Source organism: Rhincodon typus, chromosome 33, assembly GCF_021869965.1.
Source record: "Rhincodon typus isolate 14 chromosome 33, sRhiTyp1.1, whole genome shotgun sequence".
Classification (NCBI taxonomy): domain Eukaryota; kingdom Metazoa; phylum Chordata; class Chondrichthyes; order Orectolobiformes; family Rhincodontidae; genus Rhincodon; species Rhincodon typus.
Window position 1 is genome coordinate 28042812 of NC_063364.1, and position 12252 is coordinate 28055063.

Sequence of the window (12252 nt, forward strand, 5' to 3'; positions counted from 1 at the left end):
TGCCGTTACTTGTATACTTTTCCTTAACATTTGATCTCCCAAAGTGCAGCCCCTCATACTTACCCGGATTAAATTCCATCTGCCATTTCTCTACCCATATCTGCAACTGATCTATATCCCGCTGTATCCTTTGACAACCTTCTACATTATCTACAACTCCACCATTCGTGGGATGTGGGCACCATTGGCTGGACCAGCTTTTATCACCCATCCCTAGTTGCCCATAAGAAAGTGGTGAGTTGCCTTTTGAAACTCCACACTCCATTTGGTGTAGGTACACCGAACGTAGCACTGGGGAAGCAGTTATGATTTTGACCCAGTGACAGTGAAGGAATGGCAATATATTTCCAAGTCAGGATGGTGAGTGGCTTGGAGGGCAACTTGAAGGTGGTGGTGTTCCCAAGTACCTGCTGCCCTTGTTCTGCTAGATGAAGTAGTTATGGGTTTGGAAGGTGCTGGCTAAGGATCATTGGTGAATTTCTAAAGTGCACCTTGTACATAGTACACATTGCTGCTACTGAGCGTCAGTGGTGGAGAAACTCAATATGGATGTGGTGCCAACCAAGTGGGCTGCATTGTCCTGGATGGTGTCAAGCTTCTTGAGTATTGTCCAAACATCCGGGGGGTTTGCAGAGTCAGTTAGTGAGTAGTAGGATTTGTAGTAGGATTCCTAGCTTCTGTCCTGCTCTGATGACTGCTGCATTTATATGGCATGTCCAATTAAGTTTCACGTCAATGGTAACCCCCAGGATGTTGGTAGTGTGGGATTCAGTAACGTTAACACCACTTAATATCAAGGAGAGATGGTTAGCTTATTTCTTTTTGAAGATGGTCATTACCTGGCATTTGTTACTTGGATTTTGTTCAGATCCTTCGTACATTTGAATATGGACTGTCTTGAGGAGTTACAAATGGGCATTGTGCAATCATTGGAGAACATCCTCACTTCTGACCTTATGATGGAGAGAAGGTCTTGAGTTGCCAGATCTGTTTGAAGTCTGTCCCATTTAGCATGGTGATAGGATCACAGTCAGCAGATACAACAGAATCCCACATCTGCAAATTCCCCTCCAAGTCACTTGCCCTCCCGACTTGGAAATATATCACCGTTCCTTCACTGTCACTGGGTCAAAGTCCTGAAATTCCCTCCTCAAGGGCATTGCATGTTAACCCACAGCACAAGGACTGCAGCGGGTCGAGAAGGCAGCTCACCACCACCCTCTCAAGGGGCAACTAGGGATGGGCAATAAATATGACCCCCTTGTCCCATGAATGAAAAAAAAATGTTCAAAGTGATAGATTGCTACCACATTCTCAGGCCAACTAGTCGCATGCAATAAATGTCGATGCCTTTCCTGAGAATGAAACAATAACTCTGACCTTGAAGGTGGGGCTAACGCAGTTAACCTAAACATATCCTCAGCCAACTGCTTGACTTGTGCAAGAGTCCCAGTTCTCGAGAGATGTCGGATTTGCCCGAAACTCCCCTCTCCTCCTACACCAGTCTTGTACTCCTCCCCTTGGAATGTTAGTCAGCCCCAGGGAGGTGTTTGTCTACATTCTAACCCTGCCAGGTTTGATGAAGGACCCATTTCCGAATTTCAGCATGTCCCCCTCTTTCACATATTAATGCATTTGTAGCATTTTCTATCTGACTTCAGGAGCTGGTTTTCTTTCTGGGTTTCTGAATCTTTGTTGTGAGGCTCAGGTGGGGTCCAGAGGTCCACACTGTGTGGGAATGTCACTCCCCTTTGCACGTTCTTGAAGCTATAAACACAGAGGGCCCAGTTTTATAAAGGCAGGTGGAATCTGTACTTACATTGCTCATTTGTCATCAAAGAGGGGTCCTGGAGGCATCCAATCCCTGCTGCATCCCCATGGCAACACCCCAAACAATAAAGAATTGAGATTGACAGCTAACTGTTTGTGCTGCATCTCCATATCAATGATAGCCCAACCAAACAGCATCCTCTTCTCGTGCTGTGTAAAATGGTATCAGATTTTCTGAAGAAGGGTCTAGGCCCGAAACGTCAGCTTTCCTGCTCCTCTGATGCTGCTTGGCCTGCTGTGTTCATCCAGCTCTACACCTTGTTATCTCTGTTTTTTTAAGTCTGTTTCTTAGGGCCCTGGTTCTGACAAATGCAAGGTGAAAAGCTTTAACATTTAATCTCTTTTTGGCAATGTTTAGGTTCTGTGCTTTTGGTCAGATTGATCAGCTTAATAAAGCTCATGGATGAGCGCCTGATGCCAATGAGCCAATCAGTGGCCTTCCAGACAGTGAACACATCAAAATGGAGGGGATCAAACATTTTAAATCCAAATTTTTTCTGAATTCCGGAGGGATAAATGTAAAACTCATAAGTAAATGGATTGGAGATCCATTTTTGAAGTACACAAGACGTGTTGGACCAATGAATGCCATTCATATACTTACTGGTTATTCTGGGATTCAAACTTTAACATTTTCCCCATGGTGGGGGCAGCCCATCTTCAGGGAGACTCAAGGCTACTGCTCCCTACTCCAGCACAATAGAAGGCTCAGCCTGCCTGGAGTTCAGGCTAAAGAACAAAGAACAATACAACACAGGAACAATACCATTGGCCCTCCAAACCTACGCCGACACATTTTGCGCTTCCATACTAAAAATGCCTTCACTTACAGGATCCATATCCCTCTATTCCCTTCCTATTCATATATTTGTCCAGGTGCTTCTTGAAAGCTGCTATTGTGTCTGCTTCCACCACCTCCTCTGGCAGCATGTTCCAGGCACTCACCACCCTGTGTGTGAAAAATTTGCCTCATACATCTCTTTTAAATGTTACCGCCCCCCCGCAACTTGAACCTGTGTCCTTGAGTAATTGACCCCTCCACCCTGGGAAAAAGTCTTATACTATTCACTCTAACCATGCCATTCACAATCTTATAAACTCCTGTGAGGTTGCCCCTCAACCTCCTGCGTTCCAGTGAAAACAAACCCAGTCTATCCAACCTTTCTTCACAGCTAAAATCCCCCCATACAGGCAACATCCTGGTAGACCTTTTCTGTACCCTCTCCAAAGCATCCACATCCTTCTGGTAGTGTGGTGACTAGAACCGTACGCAATATTCCAAGTGTGGCCTAAATAAAGTTCTACAAAGCTGCAGCATAACTTGTGTATCCTTGCCTTCCAATGAAGGCAAGCATGCCATAAGCCTTTTTTATGACCTTATCTACCTGTGCTGCCATCTTCAGTGATTCGCGGACCTGCACACCCAGTAGCTTCTGCATATCAATACTCCCAAGGGTTCTGCTGTTCACTGTGTACTTTCCACCTGTACTTGACCTTCCAAAATGCATCACCTCACATTTGTCTGGATTGAACTCCATCTGCCATTTTTCTGCCCATGCCTCCCACTGATCTATATCCTGTTGTAACCTCTGACAACCCTCCTCACTAATTGCAACTCCACCAATCGTTGTATGATCCGCAAACTTATTAATTAGACCAGCCATGATTTTTCTCCAAATCATTTATGTAGACCACGAACCGCAGAGGTCCCACCACTGATCCCTGTGGAACACCCCTAGTCGCAGGCCTCCATTCCGAAAAGCATCCTTCCACTGCCACCCTCCGTCTCCTATGACTAAGCCAGTTCTATATACCTCTTGCCAGCTACACATTACCATGTGACTTCACCTTTTGTACCAATCTGCCATGAGGGGCCTTGTCAAAGGCTTTACTGAAGTCCATGTAGATAACATCAACTGCTTTTCCCTCATCAATCATCTTTGTCACCTCCTCAAAAACCTCAATCAAGTTAGTGAGCACTGTTTGCAGTCACCCACTAAACTGACCCTCACCTGGACCCTAGGCCTCCTCACAATCATCCACTAAATCAACCCTGCAACAACTATTTGCTGGAACCTCAACCTGAAAATCCCAGTCATCATCTGGCAAATGGCTTCACGCAGCTGTTCACTTATTAAATTAGTGACCAGTTGGGAGCAGGCAAGTTACCAAGCCACCCCCTCCCATCCCACTTCTAGTTAAATGGCCAATTTGTTTTATGTCTCACAATAGATGTGCAATATATCTTTAAGGGACTTTATTTTTTCTATTTATTTTTTGTGGTACATAGGTGTTGCTGGCTGGCCAGCATTTCTTGCCCATCCCTAGTTGCCCTTGAGAAGGTGGTGGTGAGCTGCCTTCTTGAACCGCTGCAGTCCTCCTGCTGTGGGTTGACCCACAATGCTATTAGGGAGGGAATTCCAGAATTTTGACCCAGTGACAGCGAAGGAACGGCGATATATTTCCAAGTCAGGATGGTGAGTGACTTGGAGGGAAATTTGCAGATGGTGGTGTTCTCATGCATCTGCTGCCCTTGTCCTTCTAGCTGGAAGTGGGTTTGGAAGGTGCTGTCTGAGGATCTTTGGTGAATTTCTGCAGTGCATCTTGTAGATAGTACTCACTGCTGCTATTGAGCATCGGTGGTAGAGGGAGTGGATGTTTGTGGATGTGGTGCCGATCAAGCGGCTGCTTTGTCCTGATGGTGTCAAGCTTCTTGAGTGTTGTTGGGGCTGCACTCATCCAGGTAAGTGGGGAGTATTCCATCACACTCCTAACCTGGGTCTTGTAGATGGTGGACAGGCTTTGCCACAGTATTACTTGCCACAGTATTCCCAGCTTCTGGCCTGCTCTTGTAGCCACTGTGTTAATGTGGTGAGTCCAGTTAAGATTCTGGTCAATGGTTACTCCCAGGATGTTGATAGTGGGGGATAGTGATGGTAACACACATGCTCATGATGGTATCACTATATCATGGTATGTAACCTAACGGTCTCAGTCTCCATCTTACTGACCTCTGTCCTCCTGCAGCATCGCACTCAGATGGAAGTGTGTGACAGTACAGCTGAGTTTCTTAGACAGAGCGTAGACATGCAAGTGCCTGCGATTGCAGGGGACATATATAGATACCAGGGCTGTAATAAACACTCGTTGAATTCGTCAATACTACGTGACCTACATCTCAATCATTTGTTACAGGAGTTAACACAAGTATCACATCACAAGATCTGAACATTGTCAGCCATCACATCTTACTCTCACATCAGCCCAGAGGTGGAAATGCAACCAGGAAAAGGACACGTAAGGCTGGAGCGGTATTCTCAGTGCCCCAGCAGCAGCTCAAATCCAACCCCAGATGTCCTACTTCAGAGTTCTTTTTTCCCTTTTCATCTTACAATCCTTTAAGTAACTGTGATGCCTCGGGAATCTGGTATCTAACAATAAGGTAGTGCGCTACTAGTTGATGAATAAGTAAAGCAGCCATCGGCTAAAATGTCAAAAACCATTAGTCATAAATACCACGAGCTGAAGTGGACCATTCACCACACCAGCAATTGCATTCTTAAATGTTTTAAAATATTGATTTAAAGATGATAAACATCTTCCTTTGTAAGAACACATTCAATATTACAACAAAAGATTCTTGCATATGTATTTTACATACATATTTTGTCCCAGAAAAGAGAGCTATGCCGGGCCATGAGGTTACAGATTGTACTGGAGTACAATTCTGCTGCTGATGGTGGCCCACAGCGCCTCATGGATGCCCAGTCTTGAGTTGCTAGATCTGTTCGAAGTCTGTCCCATTTAGCATAACACAACACGATGGAGGCTATTCTCAATGTGAAGGCAAGATTTTGTCTCCACAATGACTACAGTGATCACTGTAACCAACAATGTCATGGACAGATGCATCTGCAGCTGGCAGATTGGTAAGGATGAAGTCAAGTATGTTTTTCCCTTTTGTTGGTTCCCTTACCACCTGCCGCAGACCCAGTCTAACAGCTATTTCCTTTAGGACCTGACCAGCTCGATCAGTATTACTGCTGCTGAGCCACTCTTGGTGGTGGAGATTGAAATCCCCCACCTAGAGTACATTTTGTGCCTTCACTATCCTCAGTGCTTCCTCTAAGTGTTGTTCAACATGGAGGAGTACTGATTCATCAGCTAAGGGAGGATGGTACATGGTAATCAGCAGGAGGTTTCCCTGCCCATGTTTAACCTGAAGCCATGAGACTTCATGGTGTCCGGAGTCAATGTTGAGGAATCCTAGGGCAACTCCCTCCCGACTGTATACCACTGTGCCACCCCCTCTGCTAGGTCTGTCCTGCATGTGGGACAGGACATACCCAGGGACGGTGATGGTGGTGTCTGCAACATTGTCTGTAAGGTATGATTCTATAAGTATGACTATGTCAGGCTATTGCTTAACTAGTCTGGGAGACAGCTCTCCCAATTTTGGCACCAGCCCCTAGATGTTACTAAGGAGGACTTTGCAGGGTCGACAGGGCTGTTTCTGCCGTTGTCTTTTCCGCTGCCTAGGTCGATGCCAGATGATCCATCCAGTTTCATTTCTTTGGGACTTTGTAACAATTGGTACAACTGAGTAGCTTATCAGGGCATTTCAGAGGGCAATTGAGAGTCAACCACACGCTGTGGGTCTGGAGTCATATGTAGGCCAGACCAGGTGAGGATGGCAGATTTCCTCCCTCGAAGGTCATTAGTGAGCTGTGGGCCCTGACAACATTCCAGCAATAGTACTGAAGACTTGTGCTCCAGAACTTGCTGCTCCTCTTCCAGTACAGTTACAATACTGCTATCTTTCCAACAATGTGGAAAATTACCCATGTGTGTTCTGTACATAAAAATCAGGACAAATCCAACCTGGCCAATTACCACCCCATCAGTCTATTCTCGATCGTCAGTAAAGTGATGGAAGGTGTCAGTAACAGTGCCATCATGCAGCACCTGCTCAGAAATAGCCTGCTCAGTGACGCCCAGTTTGGATTCCGCTAGGACCACTCAGCTACTGTCCTCATTACAGCCTTGGTTCAAACATGGACAAAAGAACTGAATTCCAGAGGTGAGGTGAGAGTGACAGCCCTTTACATCAAGGCTGCATTCGGCCGAGTGTGGCATCAAGGAGCCCTGGCAAAACTAGAATCACTGGGAATCAGGGGGCAAACTCTCCAGTGGTTGGATTCATACCTGGTACTTAGGAAGATGGTCGTGGTTGTTGGAGATCAGTTAGCTCAGCTCCAGGACATCTCTGCAGGAGTTCCTCAGGGTACTGTCCTAGGCCCAACCATCTTTGGCTGCTTCAACAATGACCTTCTCTCCATCATAAGATCAGAAGTGGGGATGTTCGCCGATGATTGCACAATGTTCAGCACCATTCGTGACTCCTCAGATACTGAAGCAGGCCGTGTTCACATGCAACAAGATCTGGACAATATCCAGGTTTGGGCTGACAAGTGGCAAGTAACATTTGTGCCACACAAATGCCAGGCTATGACCATCACCAATAAGAGACAATCTAACCACAGTCCCTTGACATTCAATGGTGTTATTTTCACTGAATCCTCCACTATCAACATCCTTGGTGACCAGAAACACAACTGGACCAGCCATATAAATGCAACGGCTACAAGAACAGGCCAGAAGCTAGGAATACTGTGGCAAGTAACTCACCTCCTGACTCTCCAAAGACTGTTAACCATCTACAAGGCACAAGTCAGGCATGTGATGGAATACTCCCCACTTGCCTGGATGGGTGCAGCTCCAACAACACTCAAGAAGATTGACACCATCCAGGACAGCGCAGTCAAAGCATCCATTCGCTCCACCACTGAAGCTCAGTGTGTGCCATCCATAAGAAATTCACAAATTACCTTCGGACAGTACCTTCCAAACCCACAACCATTTCCATCGGGAAGGACAAGGGCAGCAGATACATGGGAACACCACCACCCTCCAAGTCACTCACCATCCTGGCTTGGAAATAGATCGCCGTTGTTTCACTGTCGCTGGGTCAAAATCCTAGAATTTCCTCCCCAGTGGCATTGCAGGTCAACACACAACAAGCAGACTGCAGCGGCTCAAGAAGGCAGCTCACCACCACCTTCTCAAGGGCAACTAGGGATGGCCCAGGCAGCGATGCCCACATCCTGTGAGTGAATTTTAAAAACATTAGGTGATGCCCTTGCCTATTTTTTGTGTAAGAATGCCTCTGACATGACAGACAGGAAACGCACACCTCTTTCAACTCGAAGTCTGGAGTGCACTAGCTGTTACAAACACAAAGGACTTGTATTTACATCGAGCTTCTGATGACCATCAGTCATCTCAAAGGACTTTACAGACAAGGAGGTACTTTTGACATGTAGTCACTGTTGTCATGTGGGAATAAAAGATACATGTCTTGATCCTGCACAGGAAACATTCGTCCTTTTATTTGCATATTCGTCTTTCATCTTTAAGAATATCTTGGTCCATTGCGGGGTTATTAGAGAAGAGCATGACTAATCCTCTGACTCAACTCCGATTTCAGAAGTTGCAGCAATGTTTGCATCATTCACACACACCAGACGGGGTGATGCTGGGAATGGGAGAATGCTGGGGATTGAACAGCAAATGTAACATATGCAATACACACAGCTTTCTCACAATCAGCAGTGACCGTCACTCCCACTAAATGATCACAGCATCTCTCATTAAATCCCTACAGTGTAGAAGCAGGCCATTCAGCCCATCAAATCCACACCGACCCTTCAAAGAGCATCCCTCCCAGACCCACATCCCCACCCTTTTCCTGTAACTCTGCATTTGCCATGGCTAATCCATCTAACCTGCACATCCCTGGACACTATGGCACAATTTCCCATGGCCAGTCCACCTAATCTGCATATCTTTGGACTGTGGGAGGAAACCAGAGCACCCAAAGGAAACTCATGCAGAAACTCCACACAGATAGTCACCCGAGGGTGGAATCAAATCCAAGTTCCTGGCACTGTGAGGTAACAGCGCTAACCACTGAGCCACTGGGTCATGAATACACTAACCTAAATCTATTTCATGGCTTGTGACAGAATATCCTCATGGTGTTATCTGACAGTGCTCGAGTCCTGGTTCATGATGGAAAGTTTTCCAATTGGTGACGTATGCTTTGGTAGGATGGGGGTTGGGAGATGCCATTTGGTACAGCATTCTGCTGTGTGTGGTGCCATATAATGTGAGTCTTACTCTATTTATTACAGATCATTTGCAACACAGAAACAGGTCACTTAGCTAATAGATCCACATCACAAGCTTTCTTTCACCCAATACACTCATCTACCCTTACTGAGAAATTCCTCTATATCCCAGTCTGCTTCCTACCTCCCTGGGCTGAGGGACATCTGTACAGTCCAGTTTGATGTTCACTTCTGAGGGCTCATTCTGACAGCGCTGTCGTGGTTTATATGATGTCAGCTCCACCATATCTTCCTTGTTGGCCAGTACTGAATCATTAGAGGCAATCAAATTACCAAGGTGCTCCTAGTGATAGTAAGGAACAGCAAAAGAAACATATTTAAGTAAGGTAGGATAGGATGAGCAATATGTGTCAAAAGGACAAATGGTGCTAAATATAAATTACCGCACGGTCTTAATTACACAGCACCAGGTACAGTTTGGATGCTTAGATAACAAGATAAACCATGGGGTAGATCTCGACATGATGTAATTTGTGTAAAATAGGTCTTTGCATCTCTTTCGTTTGTTTAAAATTTCCTGTGAAGTTAATGCAAAACTGGCTGCCCATTCATTATCATCTATTTTACACTACCACATGAAATCAAGAGCTATCCCCATAAGTCTGAAGCTCAAGTAATTTATCAGTGTCATCACAATTTCTCAGTACATTGTTGCCTAGGGAGAAAGTAATATGAACAAATTTAACATCACTTAACATTCTTTATGGTTGTCTTGGGCTAGCCCTTGAACATTGCAGATGGAAAATTCCACCAACCGCATACTGAAACCTGAGCGAAAGCACTTTGAACACAAGACCTCATGCAACAATTGACTTGCATCATTTACCATGTAAACTTCAACTGTGATAGCTTTGCATAGCAATGGCATGGGTATTCACATCAGTTGTAAATTCAGGAATTTATCCCTGGGATTGATTTCCAAACGTCTTCAATTCAATTATCCGAGGGTAGGAATGGCATTGGAAAGGCAGAGAGATGATTGCCTCGGGAATGACATGTTGACTTTCCCATTACATAGTCAATGTACTTTACTGTAGGATATAAAGGCATATCTATCAAAGTCTGAGGTGCAATTGGTCAGCCCAAAGTTCTGGAGACATAGGTTCAGATCCCACTTTGAGAGTTGGTTGACTTTAAATTCAAAATTGAGGTACTGTGGTAGTGTCCCAACCCCCAGGCCAGAAGGCTCAGGTTCAAGGCATCCCTGCACCATTACAAGTGTGTAGCAGACTGCAGGCCAAACAAGTTAATCCAAATGTTCCCCAACCAGAAACCACAGATGAACTGGGAGATCCACTCCCTACTGAAGTCCAGGTATGAAGTGTATAAGTTGGGGAACCCTGACGTTTGCAGGAAATCCAGACACCAAGAGGCAAAACCAAACTAAGTTCGAGACCCAAACCAACCACACAGGTGCCCATTATTTGTGGCGAGGCTTACACAACATAACAGGCTACAAATCAAAGTCAAACATAATCACAGGTATTGCAAAGTTGGTGTAGTTTGTAGATTGGAAGGCAGGACATTAGAATTTGTTTGTAAAATGATAGGTGGAAAGAGTGCATGGTCACTTTAAAAGATGTGTTCTTTTAGACTTGGAGCTTTAGAAAAAAGTCTGCAGGCAGGTGCCGATGTACAGAGAGTTCTTGAAACTTAAACGTTGCATCAAAAGGCTATACTGTTAGCAGGCAAAGTCGCATTTTTACCAAGACAACAGGTTTTTGAATTTAGCCAATTAATTTAAACCAGGGTTAGATAACCCTAGATACCAAAGTCCAATTAAATTTAAATCTGATGGTTTTGACAACTTTGGACCAATCCTATTGTAAGAAATTAATAGGTCAAGGGTATAAAGGAAGAGGGCATTTGAACATCGGTGTAAAAGCAAACTGCCATCTGTTAGGAGAACCGCTCTCAATAGCCATCAGCTCTAAAGAAAAAAACACTGGCTTTCACAGAAATCTCTAAGATCTCAGAGTAAGCACCATCTAAATAAAGGTACTACGCAACTCTTAGCTAATATTTCTGACACAAGAATTTGACAGAGGAAGGTGTTGCTGACTGGAGGATAATGGAGAAGGCAAAGAACATTCTGGAAGATTTATCCTGGCTGTAATTTCAAGAGATTAAGCTTTAATTTTTTTTATTAATTTGGTTTATGTAAGTGGGACTCAAATCTATTGGAACAGCATACCATTACAATTTTGTTTTATTTGGGAATACTTAGTACTAAAGGGGGAATTGTTAGCAGTTTGTTAGTAGTTCTGTTAACTTGTTAACTGTTAGAGTTAAATAAATAAATTGTTACTTGTTGATTATAAAGTGAGTATCAGGGATTTCTTTCATTTAACCACTCCTTTAATAGATTACAAGGCAAGGCAAGCTTCCCTGGGTGTTTCAGTTTTAGTTATCAGAGCGGGTAGACTACTCCTTCGTAACACAGGCCACAGCACATCCCTACCCGATGAGCTCAATGCATCTACGCTTGCTTTGAACAGAAGCTCAGTGAAACGATGTCACCTATCCCAACAGCCTCGGCTGCACCTTGTACCCACAGACTCAGCTGCAGACGTCAGATCAGCCCCCTTACAAGCGAACCCACAGAAAGTGACTGGCCCGGGAGGAGCCCCCGGCCACACACTCAGGTCCTGTGCTGACCTGCTGGCAGGAGTATTCACAGATATCTTCTGACCTCCATAATTATGAAATACATTGTGAGGTTAGTCACGGCTCACTTCAGTTCCAGCCTCCCATATTGCCATGTTCCTTTGCAATTTCCCTACTGGCACAACAAGTCCATAGCATATGCTATATCCCTGGTCCTACACTCATGCCTGGAACATCTGGATAACAAAGATACCTACATCAGGCTCCTACTTATTGACTACAGATCCGCCTTCAACACCATAATTCTAAACAAACTCAACTCTAAACTCCAAGACCTAGGTCTCGGATCATCCGTCTGTAACTGGATCCTTGACTTCCTGACTGATAGACCACAATAAGTAAGAATAGGCGACAACACCTCCTCCACCATAATCCTCAACACCAGTTCCCCGCAAGGCAGCGTACTCAGCCCCCTACTATACTCCTTATACACTAATGACTGTGTGGCCCAATTCCACTCCAACTCCATTGACAAGTTAAAATCCGAAAGAACTGCAGATGCTGT

The 12252-nt window shown here is 44.9% G+C and overlaps 1 protein-coding gene across 1 annotated transcript in view; it reads right to left on the reverse strand.

Moving 5' to 3' along the window:
* nox5 (NADPH oxidase, EF-hand calcium binding domain 5) overlaps positions 1-12252 on the reverse strand; it is a 63881-nt gene that overhangs the window by 20142 nt on the left and 31487 nt on the right. Inside the window, exon 10 of the mRNA XM_020537224.1 lies at positions 9205-9363. Coding sequence (XP_020392813.1) covers positions 9205-9363 — 159 coding nt within the window. The remainder of the gene's footprint in view (positions 1-9204; positions 9364-12252) is intronic.